The 23,428-nt window shown below is 39.0% G+C and overlaps 1 protein-coding gene across 1 annotated transcript in view; it reads right to left on the bottom strand.

Moving 5' to 3' along the window:
- LOC111159900 (mitochondrial intermediate peptidase) overlaps window positions 1-23,428 on the bottom strand; it is a 175,389-nt gene that overhangs the window by 128,873 nt on the left and 23,088 nt on the right. The window contains exons 8-10 of the mRNA XM_022522575.1: window positions 18,736-18,784; window positions 17,115-17,175; window positions 13,659-13,711 (exon numbers count right to left, since the gene is read on the bottom strand). Coding sequence (XP_022378283.1) covers window positions 13,659-13,711; window positions 17,115-17,175; window positions 18,736-18,784 — 163 coding nt within the window. The remainder of the gene's footprint in view (window positions 1-13,658; window positions 13,712-17,114; window positions 17,176-18,735; window positions 18,785-23,428) is intronic.

The following is a 23,428-nucleotide window of genomic DNA, read 5'->3' as shown; positions in this document are numbered from 1 at the left end:
TTCAATACCTTCTCATGATAAAAACACTAAAATTAATAGGAATAAAGGAAACTACCTCCACATAATAAAAGCCAAATATAAAAAATCCACAGCAAACATCATACTCAATGGCAAAAAACTGAAAACTTTTCTCTAAAATCAGAAACAAGGCAAGGCTACCTGCTTTTACCACTTCGACACAGTACTGGAAATTCCAGAGTAATTAGGCAAGAAAAAAAAAAAAAAAAGAAAGACAGAAGACATCTAAATTGGAAAGGAAGAAGTAAAATTATCTGTCTACAGATGATGCACTCCTTTATATAAAATTATATTATTATATAATTAAATAATTATATAATTATATAATTAAATTATATATATTAGAACTAATAAATTCAACAAAACAGCAAGATAACAAAATCAACACACAAGAAACAGCTGCATTTCTATACACAATGAACAATGTTAAGAGGAAATTATAAAACAACTCCATTTACCATAACATCAAAAAATAAAATGCTTAGGACTCAATCAAGGAAGTGAAAGATTTGTACAATAGAAACTATAAAACATTGCTGAAAAAAGTTAAGGAAGACATGAATAAATGGAAATATACCCCACGCACATGAATTGTAAGACCTAATATTGTGAAAATGTCAATGTTACCCAAAGCAATCTACAAATTGAGTGCAATCCCGATCAAAATCCCAATGACCTTTTTTTACAGAAATGGAAACCTCATCCTGAAATTCACATGAAATCTCAAGAGATCCCAAACAGCCAAAACAATCTTAAAAAAGAAAAAAACTGGAGAACTCACACTTCCTGATTTTAAAACCTATTACAAAGATACCAGAATCAACACAGTGTAGTACTGCTATAAAGGCAGACACATAGACCAACAGAATACAATAGCGCAGAAATAAAATCTTGCATATATAGTCACATGATTTTCGACAAGGGTGCCAAGACCATTCAGTAAGCAGTCTTTTCAACAAATGATGCTGGGAAAATGGGATATCCACATGCAAAAGAATGAAGTTGGACTCTTACCTAACACCATATACAAAAATTAACGCAAAATGGATCAAGGACCTAAAGACCTAAAACAAACAAAACTCTCAGAGGAAAATATAGGATAAAAACTTCATGATGCTGGATTTGGCAATGGTTTCTTGGATATAACACCAAAGGTAAAGGCGACAACAACAACAAAAAATAGACAAACTGGGCTGCATAAAAATTTTAAAAATCTTTACAGCAAGAAACCACCTACAGAATGTGAGAAAATACTTGCAAATCATATGCCTAATAAAGGATTAATATCCAGAATGTAAAGAGAACTAAAACTCAAACAACCCAATTCAAAAATAGACAAAGGACTTGAATTGACATTTCTCCAAAGAAGACATGCAAATGGCTAATAAGCACATGAAAAGATGCTCAACATCAACATTTGCATCAATATTTGCAATGAGATACCATCTGGTATGAGTGACTCATTACAGTGGCCACTATCAGGAAACAAAACAAAACAAAACAAAAACAGAAAACAATAATGTTGGCAAGAATGTGGAGAAACTAGAATGCCTGGGCATTCTTGGGGAGAATGTAAAATGGTGTCACCACTGTGGAAAACAGTATGGAGGTTCCTCAAAAATTAAAAATAGAATTACCCTATGGTCCAGTAATTCCACTTCCTGGTATACACCCAAAAGAACTGAAAGCAGGTTCTCTACGAGATATTTATACACCCATGTTCCCAGAATTATTCATAAAAACTAAAATATGGAAGCAACCTAAGTGCCCATCTACCACTGAACAGATACATAAAATGTGGTGTACACACACACACACACACACACAGGATTATTTATTATTCAGCCTTAAAAAGGAAAGAGATTCTGCAATGTGCTGTAAGATGGGATGAACCTGAAGGACATTTTGCTACATGAAATAAGCCAGTCACAAAAAGACAAACATTGTATGATTTTACTTACATAAGGTACCTAGTCAAAATCATAGTGACAGAAAGGAGAATGCTGGTGCCCTGGGGCTTGGGGCAGGCGAGAATGTGGAGTGAATGTTTAAGAGGTACAGGGTTTCAAAGTTACAAGATGAAAAGAGGGGATGGACAGAGGGGAAGGCTGCATGCCAATGTGAATGAAAATACCTCTGAACTGTATACTTAAAAATGGCTAAAATAGTAAATTTTGTATTATGTGCATTTTAACTCCATAAAGAAAGGAAAAAGGGAAAAAATAAATAAAAGAGAATAAAAAGAATCTAGTTCTTAAAATCAAATCTTCTTAGGTTATAATAAACATGTGTATTTTTCAATTATGTTTATAGAAAAGAAACATAGTAAAGCTAACAACAACTGACTTAAGTACTGACTTACCCGCAAGTGTATTCAGGTAAAATTCAAGAAGACAATTTAGTTTGGAGAAAAAAATTTAAGTACAGAATATGTTTATATAATACTCTACAGACAACTTCAACTCTGTATAAATTATTATGAATGCTAAAAAGCAAATGGTATTAATTTGAAATGAGTAAGAAAAAAATGTGCTATAAAGTAACATAAATTCCCTGTTTGAAAAGAAAAATCTCAAATAATATCCCCTGGTTCACTATGCCCAACATCCACAGGTAACCACTCCTAACCATTTTACTTGGGTATCCTGATTCTATTTGTATAAAAAGGTTTATGTATGTATGTGTGCATACATGTACAAATAAATATGTGTACACACACACACACATATATATACACACACATACATATATTTATAATACAAATAGGATCATACGATTCATATTAATCTACATTTTCCTTTTTTTAAAAAAGTGTAACTTTAAATACTGTCCATTTTGGGACAGTATTTAAATAAATACTTTAAGAGCTTTATCGCACTTTCTCTCAGGTGCGGAGTCATCTATGACCAAGCATCTGTTATAACTTCTGTAGCGCATCTCCTACTCTGATGGGTATGGACAGAGTAGGGGAGGCAAAGCCAGTAAGCGCCGCACCTTTTAATGGGAGTGTCCTATCACTGACATTGTTTGGAATTGCTCATACATGGTGAAGATAAAAGAAGTCAGACTTGTAATCATGTTTTTCCTGATTTTAACTTCTCTGTGGAAAACACACCCACAGCTACCCTCCCCACACTACTCTGCCTCTCCTACTGAGAAAGCCTGCTGTTAATTTATCTCTGCCACAGCTGTGTTTCCATGAACACCCTCATCACACCAGGCAAGTCCATCTGTAGGACAGATTGCAGAAATGACCCTGTTGCAAAGCATATGAGATTCAGAGGGCGCCTGTGTGGCTCAGTTGGTTGGACATATCTGGGTCTTGAGTTTGGCTCAAGAATTGAGCCCCGCATCGGGTTCCAAGCTCAGGGCAGAGTCTGCTTGACATTCTCTCTCCCTCTCCCTCTGCCCTTCCCCCACAACTCATGCATACTCTCTCTCGTACTCTCTCTCTAAATAAATAAAATCTTTTTAAAAAAAAAAAGTATGAGATTTAGAAAAATTTTTTTAGAAATTTAATTTAATTTTTATTTTGAGATTTTAAATGTTTGACTAGGTATTCCAAATCATCCTCCAAAATAAACTTTGTATTAATTTATATTCCTGTCAACTGTGTATAAAAATGGTCCATATCGTGACTCCTGCCAATGTAATTCTGTTACGTTCTTTTTAATACTTCCTTTCTTTCTTTCTTTGGCTCCGTGGGCAGCATTTTCTTTTTTCCTTCTGGTACTTCAGTGTATTAATAGTCTGTTTTTCCCCCCAGTGGTTATCACTTTTCCAAATACTTTAGCATCTATCTGTTGGTTTATCAACTTTAAATAATAGCTATTATTATCTGTGATTCTCACTATCACATCATCCCATTTCCTATTTCACTGCCGTCTGTCCTCCTGTTGCATATAGATGTAGGGATAGCTCTATTGATGGTCTTTTTGCTCATTTCACTGGGTGCCAGGAAGGGGAATAGAGCCAAAGCCTTTACTTTGCACCATTTACTGGATATCTCTGAGAATGTACACAATGTGGGAGCAGCCACGATTAGCAGTGAGGAAGAAGAGAGAAATCAAGCAGTGGCGTGCTATGGAAAGACTGTTCTGGCAGTGGTAAACAGGGCAGAACATAGAGTACAAAGATTCATTATTATGAAAGATCAGAGGAGATTCAATATTGCGAATATGTACATTTCCCCTCAATTGAATCTATAAAATAAAAACTTACCCCTAAGTCATCATGATGATGACGATGATGGCAGCAACACTCACTAAGACACTGAGCTAAGCCCTTTATAGTATATGTATTTCTTTTAAAAGCAAAAACAATCCTGCAAGGTAATATTGTTAGCTCCATGTTACATGATCTACATGAAGATTTACAGGAAGAAAGGTAACCTCCCCAAAGTTATAATAAGTAGTAAGTAAAAGGGCAGAGGTTTTCTTTGTAACAGGATCATAATGGTTTGGGAGTTGAGAAAAAATGATCCCATACAAGAGAACTGAGGGAATGATTCTGTTTTGTACCTTAGTATGGAAGTCCTTTCCCCAAGGACTTGTTACAAGTTCAAAAACTAAAGGAAGACACTTGTATCTTTCACTTTTACTCACATTTCCAAAACTGCTATGAGAGGAAAGGAGTTCCTGAGCATACTCAGGGCGTCAGAACCCTGAGTGCACTCCTAAGGCTGCCAATTTGGAGAAGAGAAAAGAGAAACAAACAAGAGGGTGATGAGAAAGAGAAGAACAGGGAGTCAGGGGATGTACGGAAGAAAGAATTTTGGGAAACAGGGAAGAGTCAGCAATGTCACAGACTCAAAGGTTAGGGGTGTTAAGGGCTAAAACGAGTTATTGAGCAGTATGACTGGCAGGCAGCTGGATAACTTGGAAAGACCAGCCTGACAGATTGACAGGGCTAAGACTCCAACCACGGCCATTAGAAAGAGGAAGCTTCCAGCGTGGACCACTGTTGGGGGAGGTCTGGCAGAAAAAAACAAGGACTACAGTCTCTCCAAGGGTGTGATTATTTGTATTTTAAGATGCAGGAGGGGCTTCTGGGTGGCTTGGTTGGTTAAGCATCTGACTATTGGTTTCAGCTCAGGTCATTATCTCATGGGTCATGAGATCGAGCCCTACATTGGGCTCTGTGCTCAGCCACAGAGTCTACTTGAAGATTCTCTCTCTCTCTAATAAGTAAATAAATAAATAAATAAATAGATGGGAGGTATCTTGGCACCTTGGCAGGCACAGGGTAAAAAGTTAATAGAAAGGAAGAGATTGATGATACATGAGAAAGTTAGAATTACTAAATGAAGCACTCCCCGTGATGGTTTGGATACTGTTATCTTACATTTGCATAGCGCTTTCTAATTTGCAGAGCACTTTCACATCACGAGTCTCCCATATTCCCTACATAATTCTGTGAGCCAGGAAGAGCACGAATGATCACTTAATTTTATTTGAGGAAACTGAGGCCCAGACGGGTTTGTAAGAGTCCAAGGCAGTCTAGGAGAAAGAGTCTTTCTAGGAGAAAGAGTCTAGGAGAAAGAGTCCAAGGCAGTCTAGGAGAAGAGTCCTTAAAATCCTGACTCTCTCTCTTACCGGTTCAATGCTTCAGGAAAGTTACTTGCCTTTGGGAGGCCTTGATTTCCTAAGCAGGAAAATGGGGATAACACTTCCCAGGCTCCCCTGATGATCAGATAATGCATGCAAAAATGCTGGCATGGCGCCTGCAGAAAAGTAGGGCGTGCATAGGCTACGGCAACACTCTGCCAAGAAGGCTGGGTCAGTGCAGTGAATATTCATTAATCACCTATTATGTTCCCGGTAACTCCTCAAAATAGAGTCAGGCACTGTAACCATAAAGCATCACTGTAAGTGACAAGGGGCATCAGCACACAAAGGGCTTAAGAGCAAAGATGAGGCTGTAGCTAACTGTGCCTGCCAAAGGGGAGAGGATGACAATATAAGGATCGGGGAGAAGTTCCAAACGGAGGAGAAAGAGCACCAACAAAGGCTCACAGGCATTCAAGCAAATAGGGCACGCAAGCTCGATCAAGCAAAGATTGCCTTAGAGGTGACTCAGCCGCCTCAGACAGCAAGAAAGAGATCATAGCACCTGCACGCTGCTCCACGTCCTCCGTGACTCCCACAAGTGAGAAGCAATTCCTTCTTGAAGGACAGCCAGAATGGGAAACGGTCCAGCAAGGCTGCAAGAGACGTGAAAAGCTCCAAGCCTTCCAGCACTACCACCCCAATCTGAGGCACCCTGAGGTGCCTACAACGCAGCAATCACGGGGCAGCAGGCTGACCCTGCAGGCCCCTGCCCTTCATGCTCGCAGCTGACACCTGCAAAACAGTGTGAGATCACACCAAGGATGGCCCTCAAGGACCCGTGCCAGAGGCTATCCAACCCAGGGCCGGCAGCCACAGCACCAGCGCCACCTGTTGGCCTGTGAATACCAGCTCATGGCATCTCCAGCCACAATTATTTTATCGGCATAGACACTACACGTAAGAAATCCCTCCTCTATCCTCTCCAGACCCCCAGAACGATAGAAAAGTGCTACAGGAGGCACAGAAAACCTTACGGCCCATCAGAACCACAGCCCAATAGAAAGAGAGTAAAACTCAAGTGTACTTGGAGGATTTTGTTCCCTGCCATCCCTTTCATCACCACAAACTCTTATAGTTTTACAAGAGACTTTTACTACTGTGTATTGTAAAGACGTTTCACTGATTTGAATCCAGAAATAAGACAGGTCTGGAACCCTTTTATTCTTCTTCCTCAGAAAGAAATAGGAAGAAAATGACTGTTATTCACCAGGGCTGCTAAATGAAACTCAACAGATGGTCTGTGATTCGTCCATTTAGAAATATGCTTACCTATGCGTTGACCAATTCTTGGTTTTCCAAGAACTACAACACATTATAATTAGCATGTTAAAATGGTAAAAAAAAAAAAAAAAAAAATTAGGTCTTTCTGCTCAGGAGCCACAGAATCTAGCAACATCTCAAAACCCCATCAGGAACACTAATTATCACTGAAACAAGCAGAGAAATGTTAGTCAGAGATTTTCAACTTAAGAATTATTTGTTGTAATTTGAAGTCTTTAAAAAAAAAAAAAGTCAATGTGTCACTGTACTTATGAAGCACAATCCATTAGTCAGACTTATATTTCAACCTCTGATGCACCTGGGATTAAACTTGGACACTATTTCTAAACACATCTTGGCATTGAACTTATTACTGAAAACATAAAAACACAAGTATAGTTAGTGAATCCGGGCTGAAACTCAGGTAACCAGAGGCTTCAGTCTTTGCCTGTGCTACTCAGGAGGTTAAATGAAAGTGGGCATGAGAGAACATTTGCACCAAATGGCAAAGGCAGCGGGAACCAGCCTGCTGGCCAGAGGGCATGCGCGGGCTAGGGAGACCGCGCTGAACAGGACAGAGCAGGGGAAATGCTGTCGGGGCAACCATTTCTAACTTTACCAGGAGAAAATGAAATAGAATGTTTTTGGCATCAGGAGTGACTGACTAAGCATGACTTTAAAGTGAGAGTTGGATGGTATTTTTAAACGTTTAGTCTTTAAAGCCACAGGGAGAGCCACTGTTTCGTCTGGCTAAACCAAGGTAAGGTGTAAAGGAAGTGAATGATACTAAAACCCGTTTACCTTTCAGGTAATTAGATTGCGCTGACAATAAAGAAGATCTTTTACTCTCTCTGTTTTATAAAGAATCAGAAAAAGTTGCCAGTTTGGTTGTTTCTACGTTGCCTTCTGAGGCTAATAGCAAGAAATCTTCTCCGGCCAAACTTCCTAGCAATCAGAGAACCATGTTCCTTAATGGTGCAGATTAGCCACTTAGTTCACTGGCAGCTGCAGTTAGGATGAGTCAAAACTGAAGTTCACAAATATAGTACAATTCTATCATCACCCTAGAAACATGGGCTGGTGACCCAATACACCTGATGTAAGGGAGAAAGGATGACCCACGTGACAGAACCCCACCACAGAGACTGGCACCAAATCTTAGGACAGCAGCAAGAACTCTACTTGTAACGGGGCTCTCATTCAGCTTCCTAAGTATATCAACATGTAAAGTTAGTCATACCTGAAGTGCAACAGTAAGACAAAACAACCAAAAATAACAGGGGGTGGGGCATAGCATCCAGATTGGGGGAAGCAGCAAAATGACACCACAAGAAAGCAATCACATCAATCCAGAAGTTTGGGGAAATCTGTAGAACCAGTAACCTGCTGCCTGCAACCAGAAGGTACATGAAGAAGGTGGGGTGAGGGTATGAGGTGTGCAGGTGTGCAGACCTGCTCTGGAGTTAGAGACTTGGGAGACAGAAAAACCAAATGAGATGTGCAGCCCATGCTGGTTCCAACACGCTGCATGGGAGAAAAATGGACCTGATACCATCAAGGACATGTAAATAGGGACTGAGTACTAGAGGATGCCAATGGATTGCTGTGAAACTTCTTGGGTCATGCTGGGGTTGCGATGATGTAAGAAAATATCCACATTCCTTAGAGATCCATAACAGAATGTTCCAGTGAAAGGCCATGAGGTCTAGGGTTTACTTTAGTAAAAAGAAGGAAGAAAAAGGAGAAGGAAAAGAGAAAACAGATATAAATAAAGCAAATCCAGAACAGTTTTGATAGTTACTAAGTCTGGAAGATGAATATATGGGGGTTACCGATGTAATTCCTTATATTTTGCTTATTTTGAAAATTTTCATAATAAAGTTTCTTGTTTTAAACACTGAAAGCACCCAGCTCACTGCACATCCACTAGCCAATAAACTACACAATTTCACACATCAGGTTAGTCTTTATTATCTTGAAACACCCCCATGTCATCTGTCCTTGAAAATCCAGGGTTTACTGAAGAGTTTAAAACATAAAACAGTCCTATCTCATTATGTGAATGTTCTTGAACTTTTGAGAATATACCTTAGCAAGGAATAAACATACTGAATTCCCATTCCCAATAATGTCCTTATATAAAATAGCACCAAAAGTAATGAAGTATGATTCACTGATACTCACTATTGGCAGAAAAGAAATAAAGTCATCGAGCATTAAAAATCAAAATCAGTGAGGCACCTGGGTGCCTCAGTGGGTTAAGCCTCTGCCTTTGGCTCAGGTCATGATCTTAGGGTCCTAGGATCAAGATTCGCATGGGGCTCTCTGCTTAGCAGCTCTCTGCCTGCGTCTCTGCCTATTTGTGATCTCTCTCTCTCTCTCTGTCAAATAAATAATAAAAATAAAATCTTTTTTAAAAAATCAAAATCAAACACCGCCAGGACACATTAAACAACTTTAAAAATGATTACCTCTAAGGGGACAGGGGTGACATCAAAATTTCTTGATGAGTCCTTTTTAATGTTGTTTTGACTTTTCGAGCCACACAAATGGACTGGTTATTCAAAAATCACATTTAATTTTAAATAAAATAACTGCATATATATTTGTCATAATTTAAAGAATTACTTTTCCTCTCCCATGAGGACTCCAACACTAAAACTTGAAAGAAAAAAAAAAAACGAAGATTTTTCTGTGCTCTTTAAGATGTCTGTAGGTCACTCATGCCACTATATCCCAGGATCAACCTTTGATGGTTTTAAAACACATTAATCTCTTATCTTACTTCTAATAGGTTCTTTCTTTTCTTTAGGCAAACATATAAGAAACTTAAAATGAATCTGAACATAAAAGCAGAAAAAGAATCCCTGGGGTGAACTTGAAGAAAAACTCAAATCAAGGAAAGCCCCTTCTATTTTTTGTTTCGTGTCAAACCACACATTTAAGTCTTTACTTGAAAGCAGAGGAATTTAACAAGGATTTAGCAGTCTTCAGTTTGTTCCCTTCTTCTAACCTCAACTCAAATTATTATATTTTTGCTTTCTTTTCTCATCCATTACCTGTGCTTCTTGGCCAACTCTTGTCAATCAAGATTATTGAAACCTCAAACCAAAACTCAATCATTTGCCTTGTAAGCTACTTAAAACAGATGTTTAAAACCCCCAATTCGTACAATCCCATCTGAAGCATTTCAGTATCCCTTTTCTTGGTTCTTTTACTGAGTTAATAGCCAAACAAGTGACCTAGTATTGGAACCTGAAGCAAATTGACTAAAGCCCCTGGTGGATACCAGGCAGGTTATGTTGTGTTCCTGGAATAGCTGGTGATTTCTTAACTCTAAGAACCAATGAGCCTGGTAGGAGCCTCTGTCAACAAATGAGCATTCTGAGGGCCTCCTGAGGTTCACACTGCTTTCAATAAATCTGAGAGATGAAAAAGGCCATTCACAAAAATATGATATTCTTCTTTGCAAAAAAAAAAAAAATGTAACACTGGATTGCTTTTCATAATGACTTCCAATTACTGGTTTAGACAGTCTTGAACAATAGCTATCAACTAATACTGAGGTCCAGAGTGTACATGCCACATTTTACTGCAAACAGAAGAAATAAGACACACGTTATTCTCAAGAGCTTTAAGCTATGGTTGACAAGACACGTTTAAGGTAGGACACCAAAAGAACATAGTTAGAAGATCCAGGGTGCCACTTTGTAGGCTGTAAGCATGGGGTTGGCAGGATCTATAGCGGCTGTGGCAGACCTGGACATTTCGTGGACTCCTGGCAAAACTTCACAGGTAAGATAGCAAAGAAAGGCAAGTGCAATGCTAGCAGCCGCCAGACACGGGCTCCGCATGAGGCAGAAAGGGATCTGACTTGGGACAGACAGTTTAGTCTGGCTGAGGAAAACTGCAAAGGAAGAGGCATGGTAGGAAAGACCAGAAGGGCAGACTAGACCCCACGAATAACGGTGGGTGCATGTACACAGTGGTAAAGACAAGTGGGCTGTGACCAGATCCTAGAAGCCACGAATGACGGCTCCAATTCCATTTTGAAGGCAGTAACTATTCCATGACCTTTAAGAGGAGAGGGACCAAAAGAGAGCTGTCCTGCCAGCCAGACACAGCTTCCTCCCCCTGGGACAAAGTGATACTCTGGGAAGCACAGGCAAGGTGGACCTCCCTGTCCTCGTGTTCTTGTTCCACGATTAAAAGCTCCTCTGACGAGCATTCAACAACTAATTTGATATGTTCGTTACACTTTAGATGAGTGTTTTCTTAGAGAAGGCTTCAGGGACAAGTGATCACTCCTTCAAAAGATTTTCGAGAACACTTAAAAAGCATCTCTTAGAGTAGTTCATCCTTTAGAACAGTGTTGAGAAAAGACCAATTCCATATAATAGTATTACTTAAGTACTATTAATACCAACATTAACTCATTTAGTCCTGACCTATGAAGCAGGGACTATTACAACTCCCATTTTAATAGATACCTTTGCTGAGGTTTGAGAGGACAAGTAACTTTCCAAAGGTCATGTGCAGCTCATTAGTGGTGGAGCAGGGACGCATCCAGGCCCCCGCCAGATGTCAGAGAACGTGTTCCAGACCACACAGCCATGACACCTCAGGTGTTTCCACTCTCTCCAATGGCCCATGTGGGTAGTGATACCCTGTTCCTGTGGCTAACAGGAGACAGAACTCCCAACCTACCTGGGGGCACAGGTACTAAGTACTGATTGCAGAATATGTCAGCAACACTGACTTTACAATACTGTACTTTTGGTAGAAATGAAGATGAGAACATCACTATCCTTATTCAGTGTCTTATTTAAGTTTACTATCAGACTTCTCAGGGATCTCATACTCCTAATTAATGCTTATACTTTACAATTGAGCATAGCTCTACAAGTCCTCAGATACTATGTCATTTCCACAGAGCCACCATTTGGGCATCCTACACTTAAAGAATAAAGCTAAATGATAAAAATATCACTTAAATATAAGGCCAAGGTATTCACTAAAATCATCGGGGGGGGGGGTGACATGAAACAGGAATACCACATTAAAAAAATCACAGTAGCAAAAGTCAGAAAGAAACAAATACATTTATTTTACATTACTTTCCAATGTCAAAAGTTTTTTAAAACTTTTTTGAAATGGAAGGCATTGATTAAAAAAAAAATAGTTTTCCTTTATGCTATACCTTGGTTGGCCAAGCAACCAAGCCAAATCTATCTTGGAAAAAATTTAAAAAGAGAAATTGTATATTTTATGCAAAGACAGGGAGCAAAGCCCGAAGTTCTACAGCCATAAAAACACATTTGTGAAATAATTATATTAAGCTCTAATACAGTCTAAAAACTCACTGTTTATCATAATCAAGTGATTACAGATTTTGAGTAACAGAGAAGGTGGCTCACGCCGAATTTGTACTAAACATATAAAAACAGTAGCTGACAAAGTATCATGAGACAATATGCTTTGTGAGTAAAATTAGTCTAAGAAACATAGATGTCACAGAGAAGCCAAAGAGAAGAAAATAAATGAATATTAAGTGGGTAAGCTCTTCAACACACTGATCTCAGGGCACGTCCTCCCAGTGATGCAGAAAAGAATACCAAAAGTTACTGTTTTCTGCTTTATAACAAATATTTTTTAAAAAATCATTAAAATAAATAAAAAGTTTTATTTTAGTAAGGTATTTGCTACCCTTCACTATGCTGATGCCTGAATATTGCATAGTAGCAGTAAGACTTGAAAGTTAAATACCAATCAAATAACCATATTATTATCATGATATGTGCCAACAGCTTTAATGAGGAAAAGGCACAAAGCTTTTATTTTCTTCCATTACCTAAATCAATCTTAACTCTCTGAATTAAAGCTGAGGAGCTCAAAAAGGAAGTGTAAGAGAAAAATGTTAAAAATCTGTTGAAACAAGAAAAAAAATCTGTTGAAGGGTAAGATACAGAGATTTCTTTTTTATCCTTTTGTGTATGTAAAATTACTTGGGGCATCAATATTTCTACATGTGTTCACTTTGAACAGGTGTTCGTATTTCTTGGGTTTACATGCAAATATAAAAATGACAGAAATAGGGCACATTTAGGGGGAAAAGCATGCCTATTAGTTAGCCATTATAGAATAAACACAAGAGAATATGGAAGCTAAAAGAGTACTCACATCAAGCTAACGGTCCTAAATCTTTATTTCACATAATCCTTCCAGATGTGCCAAGAAAGTGTCCACAATATGTTCAAATAAAAATGAGGAAGCAAGAAAATCACACAGCCCCATGCCAAGGACTACTTTATTCTTCACTGATTCAACATATATTTGCTGAGCACCCACCCTGGACCAGAAACAAGGGACAACCAGGGCTCTAGCAAAGTCCCAGCCCCCAAAACCCTCAGTCTAGTAAGGAAACCTGGAAGCTACACAGAGGAGAAGCCAGATTCCAGACCCCCCAGGGAGATACTGAAAAGTTTTAAATGGCATGGGTCATAGAAGAAAAGGTTCTGGGGGAGGGGAACAGCATGATCCTATGACTGAGGTACAGGTTTAATCCAGATCAAAAACATGTGGGCAAATGTGGACCAAGCCAGCACCAGGCCTGGACTTGAGAGCATATAGGCTTATGATGTGGGCAACTGAGTGAGGACAGTAGTTGCATAATTAATGTGCAAGGTGTTCAGTAAATATTAGTTTTTCTCCTCCTTCTCATAGATGAGGATTTATCAAAAAAAAAAAAAAACAAAAAAAAACAAAACTTACCTTTCTGCACGAATCACACCACTGTAGTAGGGGGGATCCCAAGGCATTAATTCCTACAGTGGAAAAATTCGTTGTGATGAAAGTTATTGACTACTTCACAATATTTATCAAAAATTAAGCCAGCTCATAAATATAAACCTGTTATAATATCAGAAGAGTTTTATAAAAACCCTGAAACTTCATGAAATACCCAACTCTTTATTTTGACTCTCCTGTAATCAATGGGTACCAAGGTACAAATAAATTTGGGGAATTTGGGAAAAAGGTAAATAATGTAAAATATAAACATAAAAGTCAACGTTAATAGATTAAATCAGGAGCAATGCAGGTGAGCAGCAGCAGGGAGATGTAGGCCAGGAATTATTTGGAAAAATATCAGATTATGGAGTTGCTGAATTATCTCACCAGTGCCCTGTTCTTTTTCCGCCCAGAAAAACCAAGACAGTATTTAATATTGGAATGACTGAGAATTGCCAAAATAACAGTTTTCCTCTCTTTATGGATCACTCTAACATTTTATCTATGTTTGAGATGATGGACACTTCATATAAAGGCACCATATCATTTGTGTAGTACAAGGAGGGCCTAAAAACCCCTGGTCTGTTGAATGAAGATCAAGTTTTACAAGATGATGGACATGTAATAACTTTGGAAAAATCCAGATCTGAAGTGAATAAGAGCACTGAGAAAATATGGTCAGCATTTTAATAACATCAGAAGTCCAAGATGGTAAATGATTCTATAAAGTTAAAAAAAAAATAGAGTGAAACAGCCACACTGAAATTTTTCCCAAAATGCAACCCATGTATCAATCCATAATACATACTGCAGGTAAGATTAGGGTCCTAACGGTGAGATTAGAGCTCTTTTTAACTCTAAGCAGGAAGCTTAGGGTGGATCCCAGAATGAAAGCAACAATTTCAAGTGTAACGAAGGGAGAATTACCTCTAATCTTGGCAAAGAAAATATGTCATAAAGAAGCACTGTCACAACAGCTGGTTTTGACAACTGGTACAGAATACTGAAGGGAAGAAAAGCTTGAATCTGTGCATGATCTTTCTTCCCACAAACTGTCCAGGTGACAGGAGTAACTAACAGCCCAGGCTGTGAAGTCAGAATGCCTGGGTTCAAGTGTGCAATCCACACTATTGTACAGTGTGGACAAGTTCTTTCTGCTCACCAATGCTTTCTCGTTTTCTATCTACATGACCTGATCTCTCCCCTCTGTACCCTGAGCCCAGCTCCTGCCGCTCCTGCCCTCCCTGGCTCCACCATGGCCATACTGGTCTCCTCACGGTGGCGTGACCGCACCAGGCAGCTGCTGTCTCTGAGGAGAACGCTGTGCCCTGCATCACTGCTGCGGGGCACCGCATCGTCTCTTCCAGTCTCTGCTTAAGGGTCTCCTCACGTAACAAGTCTTCCCTGACTGATCCCTAGAGAACAGCAACGGCCATTCCCTTCTTTCTGCATTATTTTCCCCTGTTACCCTTATCACCATACAACATGGCACATATTTCTTTCTTTGATGTATTTACTATCCATCTGCCTCCCCTAGAATGTAAGCTTTTTGAGGACAGGAACCTTGCTCGCATTTTTCCTATTACATCCTGGCAGCCTGAACGCTGTCGGGCACACAGTAGTGCCTCACTAACGGCACTTCTTGATGCACTTCGACTATTAACAGAAGACCTGGCACTGGGTAAGAGCTCCAGGAATGCTGCCTTCTATCCTTTGACTTATCCTTTAAATTTTCAGCTCAGACATTATCTCCTTGAATAACAAGGTGTTCATTCTCATGTTCCACGATCATGCCGTTACCAAGGAATGCAACCAACATAAGACATGTACAGGCTGACTTTCCTTCTCCCAGCATCCCCGAAACTCTAGCCCCCAAGTGGTCAGCTCCTGGGACACATTTCCTCCAACAGATGACCACTTACTATCTGCTACATACCAGAGAGTGCAGGTTCTAGGGAAACAAAACCCAGGAAGACCGGATCCCTGTACCAAGGAGCTGACAATGGTCTAGGCAGTAGAGAGACAAGTGACTCCACATCCAGAGTACAGTAGTCACGTGCCTGACATTGCACTGTGTGAAACAGAGCCCATGAGAAGGGTATTTAAATCACAGCGGAAGGTCAGGAAATGTTGGAAGGAGGCAAAGCTGGAGCTGAGTTTGGAAGACCGGGCACACTGCAACCAGATGAGGGAGGGGGAAAGGCATTCCTGTGTACGGTGTTTGTGAATGACAGCAAGCTACCTACCATAGTGCTGGCACATAAATACGGTGAATAGAAAATTGAAAAACAGAAGAAAGGAGATTGTCAGAATTGAAAAACAAAAGAAAGGAAAGCAAGGGCAAGCAAAGCAGTAAGTAAGTGAAAAAAGCACAAGAGCATCACACAGGTATTATTAGTAGGGAACTAGGGACACTAACTTAGCTTAAAGGGGCAGCAGAAGATAAGGCTAGAGAAGCAGGTAGAAGCAAAATTAGGAAAGGCTTGGTGGGAAAGCTAAGAAATAGGAAGGTAAATCTGAGAATTACAGCAAGCCATTGAAAAATCTTAAACAGAGTGACAAGATCAGATCTGCTTTTTGGCAAAATCCCTCTGATAGCAAGTCATTCATTTATTCGTTCGTTTGTTCATTCATTCATATTTCTAGTAAGTGCTGAGTACCTACCCTATGTCTAACACTGACCTAGGCGTGTTGCTAAGCAGTCCAAACCAGAGCCAGAACAGAAGGCTAGAAAACCAGTTTGGCGACTACAACTATAATCTGGGTGAGAAGTAACAATGACCTCAACCAGGGCTGTGGCAATGGGCATGGAGAGGCAAGAATTGGACATAGAATCTATAGGATTTAGTAATTTAAGGTGGGGGGGTAATAAATAATCTGAGAGGCTTGCTGAAACAAGGATTATGGGGCTAGAGATATAGCAGGTCTCATGGAGGGCTTGTGTGTTAAGATGGGGTATACTTTGAGGTCAACATGGATTAAACTGAGCTCCATAAATTAGCAAATAAGAAAGTAAACTGCAATGTTAACAGTGATGGTTAAATTGCCACCTGCCAGTTCAATCCTCCACTGAGCCTGCTTCAAACAGAGAAGCCCACTTACAGTATAATGGAAACAGACTTTGCATGAGTATATATCAATATATGTTGTTAATATACATTTATAAGTGTGTATATACGTATGAGCATGAGTGAATATTATGTCAAATAACCAACCAAAAAATACTGCATTTCCTGGAAATGTCAAACTCAGACATATGGATCAAGTATTTCAATACTTCGTTCACCAAACCCAAGGATCAGAACCAAGACCAGGGATCAGAAACAAGATTATACACACCTTTAGCACATCATAAGAAACTTCTAGAGTCAAAAGATAAGAACTTCAGCTGACAGACCATTTATATTACATCAAATATGTTCCAAAATCATCACTTACAGAATTTTGCGGATTTAGTTTCATTTTCATCCCTCGTATCATCTCAAAGTCTTTTACAGTTCTGTAAAACAGGTTTATCATTCATTGTTAGGACAAAATTTTAATATTTACGTTATTAAAGAACTAGTTTTCTAGGGGTATGGGGTAACTAGATGATGGGCATTAAGGAGGGCACTTGATATAATGAGCACTGGGTGTTATATGCAACCGATGAATCACTAAACTCACCTCTGAAATTCCTAGTACACTGTATGTTAATTAATTGAATTTAAATAATTTTTTAAAAAACTAGCTTTCTTATGTAAATTTCTAGTATTCATGATAAAACTGGAAGTAATTTGTAGTGCAAATGTAACCAGTTTTATAACCAAATGTAACCAAATTTTATCTGTGTTAGAAAGAACAGCAATATATCATCAGTAAATTACCACAATTTCTACCTTAGAAAATATCCTAGTAGATAGACATAGGATTTGAAAGTATTAAAGCTTGGAAAAATTAGCAATGTTACAGATACATGTAAAGGTTAGCAAACTTTAAGTCACTGCTCTTTTCTATACATTAAAAAGGTAAGAGACCAACAAATTACCTTTTATTCAAAAATATGAACAGAGATTATATTTAAGGTTACTATTAATACTTTCTCCCCTACAGAAAAACTCTAGTTGAGTTGTGCTTAATATCTACAGAATGTGAAGTTTCTGTTAGAATTAACTCATATATATAACTGTAAAAACCTGAAGATATGTTTGCTCAAAATATAATCCATAGTTACATACAAGGGAAGAAAGAATACTACCACTTAACAAATAAAGCAGAGAAAATTCTCAACTAACTGCTTACTTAACACTGCCTTCATTAAATCAAAGCCACAATGGTTCCCTAGATTAAAAGAAAAGTTTAGAATTTATAATTATAATCCAAATTAGAGAGGACTGGGTTCTAAGGCATGAGTTTATAGTAACAGAAAATGGAGACCTGAGCTAAAAATTAACATGTTGGTATAGCCAAGAAGGCAAAGGAAATGTTCAATAGCATTATGAGACAACCATGACATGCCCCTTCTTGGAATCCTAGGTGTCTGAAGACTGCTGGAGTGTGGCCTCTCAGCAAAGGACAAGTGACTCTATCAAAGACGGAAAGGCAGGAAGACCACAAAGGGCCTCACTACAGGGAACTACAAAAGTGGAAGCGTATCATTCTAAAGATCCACCACAGATCAATTCACCATATCCAGCAGCTACTAATATTTAGGCCAAAAGAAGAGAAACACTATTTATGAACTTGTTATAAAATTGGTGGTACAAGCTGAAAACGTATAGCTTCAAAAAGGCTTGGAAAAAATTTTCTAATTACACATCAATGATGGGTTCCTAAGACAATGAACTAGTTCATCAGAGGGGACAGCCTATGTTTTCAAGATTGTCACCTTAGGAAGACAGCTATGCGCTTTCTAAGTATTCCTCACAGTTAATCCAATTTCCTGCTAACTAGTCCACAGATCTGACCCGATATTCCCATACTTACATTCTTAATAGGTCACCTCCTAATCTTTTATAAATCGAGTCTTTTTAAAAAGAACTACATGATACACACTCTAAAGAGTAGAATAAAAACTAACCTTTCAGAAAGTTTGTCTGATAGTTTCTCAAGGAACTCCATGACAGTCTCTAGAAAGGAAATGAAAAAGAAAATGTCTTTAATTACATAAAATAAAATGAACATACCTGTTAAAATTAGAATGTAATGGTCATAATTTATGCACTACAATGCCATTAAAGTGATCATTTTCAAAGGGTGTCAGGGTTGATAATATATTTCTAGATGATGATGATCAATTTATCAGAAAACATATTAAACAAACATAGTAATAATCCAAAGCCTTCAATTATCCCCCAAAATGAGGAGTGAATAGGGAGCTAAAAAAAAGAATCAAAATTTCAATGTGTTTCTATCTACCCATATTTGTAAGAAAAAAAAAAGTTTTTAGACCACTCCAATTTTTCCCAAGTTTTAAAAAGATAGCTAGACTCTGATTTGTTCATAAAAATCCATATAATTTAGAAGCATGATTCACCCTCTCTCTCTCATTCTTTCTCTCTCAAATATATAAATAAAATCTAAAAAAAAAAAAAAAATTTTTTTTTAAAAGGGCACCTGGGTGGCTCAGTCGGTTGGGCGACTACCTTCAGCTCAGGTCACAGTTCTGGAGTCCCAGGATCGAGTCCCCCATTGGGCTCCCTGCTCAGCGGGGAGTCTGCTTCTCCCTCTGACCCTCTCCTCTCTCATACTCTCTCTCTCTCATTCTCTCTCTCAAATAAATAAATGAAATGTGTGTGTGTGTGCATGATTCACTGAAAATTCAATTTTAAAAAAATCAATGTTTTTCTGGACAACTATTTTTGTTTTTTATATATAGCCAAGAATCATCTTTTCAGGATCGATACCAAAAGAAAATATGCCAAAATTAGAATGTTAGAAATTTAACCTCTGCTAGGATTTTTTAAAGTACCTAAATACTTCAGCCATAGTTGTCATATATTTATTACAAACTCACAAAGGGCAACATAGTACAGCTATCATTATTTCCCATGATAGGGAATTTTTCATGTGAATTTTTTAATTTACCACTTTTTGCCACTGATTTATGTATAGAGAGCTTTCACATGTATTTTAGAGTTTGCCACAAACACTGTTTTTATATTTTCCAGATGATCTTGTATATGGTTTTAAGTTTCCTGCCATCTCTAATGTAAGTTATCTTCTTTCTGAGTAAAATAAAAGCCTGCGAAAAGAATGGAGGTTAACCTAAACCAAGAAGCCATGGGGTTTCCTGCCACTATCGATCTTTAACAAGCCTTGGATACAGTAATTCTGAAAACACTGCCTCATGCACCATATTAAATGGTATTAGGCCTTTGAGAAAAACAATTATTTCATTAAAAATGAAATCTTATTTCAGAGTATCATATCAGCTGTCATAGGGAAGTATTTTCAAATAAGTCTGTGCATGCTTTTTATTTCTGAACATTTTTTACTCACTTTCACTCATTTTTGTTTTTCTAGCTATCTACCTCAACTAATCTACGTGAAAAATTGTCATATTACAAAGAATCAGTTTGATACCCCCTGAAAATCAATAATTCCTCCCTGGAAAATTATTTCCTAATTCACCTGTCACATGAACGCCCACCTTAACCCTTATTTACATCCTGCCTTCCTCCCCCTCTCTGCTGAAAGCTCACCATTCCCTCACCTCTGATTTCCAGTTTCACTTCCCTCATGAAACCCTCAACAAGCACAGACGCATTGGACAAACTTCCCAAACTCCTAAAATCCTACAATACTTTGTTGCCTACATACACCACTCATTTGGCACTGAGAAGACAATGACCTCTATAATTATTTATCTTTCTGTTTATATAACTGATCTCCCCAACTAAATTTTAAATTCCTCAAGGAATTTAAATTCCTGTGAATTTATTCCTGTGTGACTGTGCACAACAGCCTAACTCTAAACTGTGACCACACTGGCCACCTAGTGAGCAACGGATTCACTGGTGATGATATCTGGCATTAGGGGCTACAGGACCAGGGACCTCCAGCTCACACTACTCACCTCAGTGGTCAATCTTCGACCTTCTTCAGAGTGCACTTGCCCTTAGCATTTGAGTCAACTGATCACTCTCTCCTTAAGACATTTCGGGGTGTCTTCCAGGACCACCCACTCTGCTTATTTTTCTCTTCTCTCACTCATGCTTCTTCTTGGCAGCCATTACTGGTTTTCCCTCATATCTCTAACCTCTTAAAATTGGAGGACCCCAGAGCTCACTTTCTGGACTTCTGTTCTTTAGATGTACTCACTACCTTGGAGATCTCATACAATCTCAAGAATTTAAATAAAGACCCAAGGGCAACTGGGTGGCCCAACTGATTAAGTGTCTGACTCTTGATTTTGGCTCAGGTCATGATCTCAGGGTCATGAGATGGAGTCCCGCATTAGGCTCTGTGCTCAATGGGACATGTTCTCCCTCTCCCTGAGTTTCCCCCACTCATGTGCTCTCTCTCTCTAAAATAAATAAATCTTTGCATACATAAATAAAGACCCAGATTCATATCTCTGGCTCAGCACTTTCTCCTTAATTCCACAGCTACACATCTCACTGCCTACTCAACATCACCATGTGGACACAACTGGCATCTCAATTTAACTTGAACCAAACCAACCCTCCAGTCCTCCCCATCTTAGTTAACAGTAACTCACTGTATCTTTTCAGTTGAGCAGGTTAAAAATGTTGGTTCCCCTTCAAAAGGCTATATATCCAGAATTAGACACACTGCAAAACCCTCCACAGCCACCATTTTGGTCAAGCTGCCATCCTTCTCATCGTGATGACTGCGAAACAGCTTCTACATGGCCTCTCTTCCACTCCTACCTCTCTGCAGTCTATTTCAGTGTCAGCAGCACAAGACCTGCCAGCAAAATTTAAGTCAGATCTGCTCTCTCAAAATCCCTCAATGACTTCCCATCTCACTGCAGGAAAAGCCCTACTGAATACAGCCCCTCCTTCATCTGCCTCTACATCTTACCACCCGTCTCTCTCACTCCACTCACCATTTTGCCCTTTTTGCTTTCCTCAAACGTGTCAAGCTACCCTAGGGATCTCCAAGCCTGCTGTGTGTCTATCTGGAATCTTCTCCCCTAGTGAGCCATACGCTTATTCCTGCTCCTTCAGATCTACACGCACATGCCCCCCTGTCCTCAGCGAGCCCCTGCCTGGCAACTCAGTTTAAAATCTAACACCACCACCACACGCTCACATCCCTTATCCCCTTCCCCACTCAGTTTTCTCCAAACTTGTACTAACTATTAACCTACTGGGTTCCTTAACTATGTATTTTGTTGTTATCTGCCTTACAGAAAAATAAATTGTACAAGAGCAGGAATTCTCATCTGATTTACACACTGATTTATTTCTAAGTCCTAGACTCATATCTCACATGTAGTGGGCACTCAGAAAGTATTTGTTGAATCAGTGGATGAAAACAGAGAATTAAGATGTCTTTTATATCATCTGTTTGGTCTCAAACAGCTTATTAGGACCACAAATTTAGAGTGCGGTGTTTAGGTTTCAACACTGCCACTTTTTAGCACTGTAACTAATACCTTGGGTTTCTATCCTATGAGGTGGATACAAACATCTACCTCACAAAGCTGCACAGAAACTAAGTGAAATAATGGCCCAGAGTAAGTATCTTACTATTATTATACGTGACCCTTGAACAACATGGGTTTGAACTGGGCAGTCCACTCATGCAAGGATATCTCAACAAACACGGTATGGTACTGTACATGTGTTTTCTCCTATGTTTTTCTTAATGAAGGTTTTTCCCTAGCTTACTTTATTGTAGGAATCCAGTATATAATACATACAACATAACAAATATGGGCTAATCGACCATTGGTTATCAGTAAGGCCTCCTGCCAACAGTAGGCTATTAGTAGTTTAGCTCTGGGAGAATCAAGTTACTTGTGAGTTTTCGATTATGCAAGTTTGGGGGGTGTCAGAACCCCTGCATCATTCAAGGATCAACTGTACATCTAATAACTAGAAGAAATTATTGTAACAACCTGGTGACAACAATGACCACAGAAAAACATACAAAATGGCGTAAGATCTACTTAGGAATTAAATGGGATGAAACAAATTGTACACACTTAAGGGGTTCAGAGACGGGCATCTAAGGGAAGTGAAAAGCGAAGAGGCTTTGTGAAAGAGGTAGGTTTTGAGCTGAGCACTGAAAAACTGTATAGGATTTTAACAGACAGACTGGGGGAGGGGAGCTGTGCCCTATGCAGGGAACAACATGAACAAAGAACTGAGTGTGTTGTGCCTATGGTTTCGCAGACAGCCTTGACGGGTCAAGGGAACGGCCATTTACAGAAGAAATGGCCATTTTTTAAGAACACTTTGGAGAAGATAGAAACATACTAGAGAGAGAAAGGAAATGCATGGGAGGAATAAAGACAGAACAGAATTCACGATCTGGTCTTCCTCCTACAGAGCTCATTTCTACTGTTACATCTATTTGTGAATGGCACGTCCACCCAGATGCACAACCAGAAACCAAGGGTACCAAACATGCCGTCTCCTACCCCCTCTCGACCCATCACCAAGTCTCGTAGATTTGAACTCTAGAAGATATCTTGAATCTGAACAGTTCCACCATCACAACTACCCTACTCCTGATTCAGAGTCTGAACCATGACTGTAATTTAACATGCCTTTGAAAAAACTTACTATATACACTTA

This window comes from Enhydra lutris, unplaced genomic scaffold (assembly GCF_002288905.1).
Source record: "Enhydra lutris kenyoni isolate GAN:26980312 unplaced genomic scaffold, ASM228890v2 scaffoldscaffold71, whole genome shotgun sequence".
In the NCBI taxonomy this organism is placed as follows: Eukaryota; Metazoa; Chordata; class Mammalia; order Carnivora; family Mustelidae; genus Enhydra; species Enhydra lutris.
The sequence above is the reverse complement of the archived record's forward strand: the minus strand, read 5'-3'. Positions and strand labels throughout refer to the sequence as shown.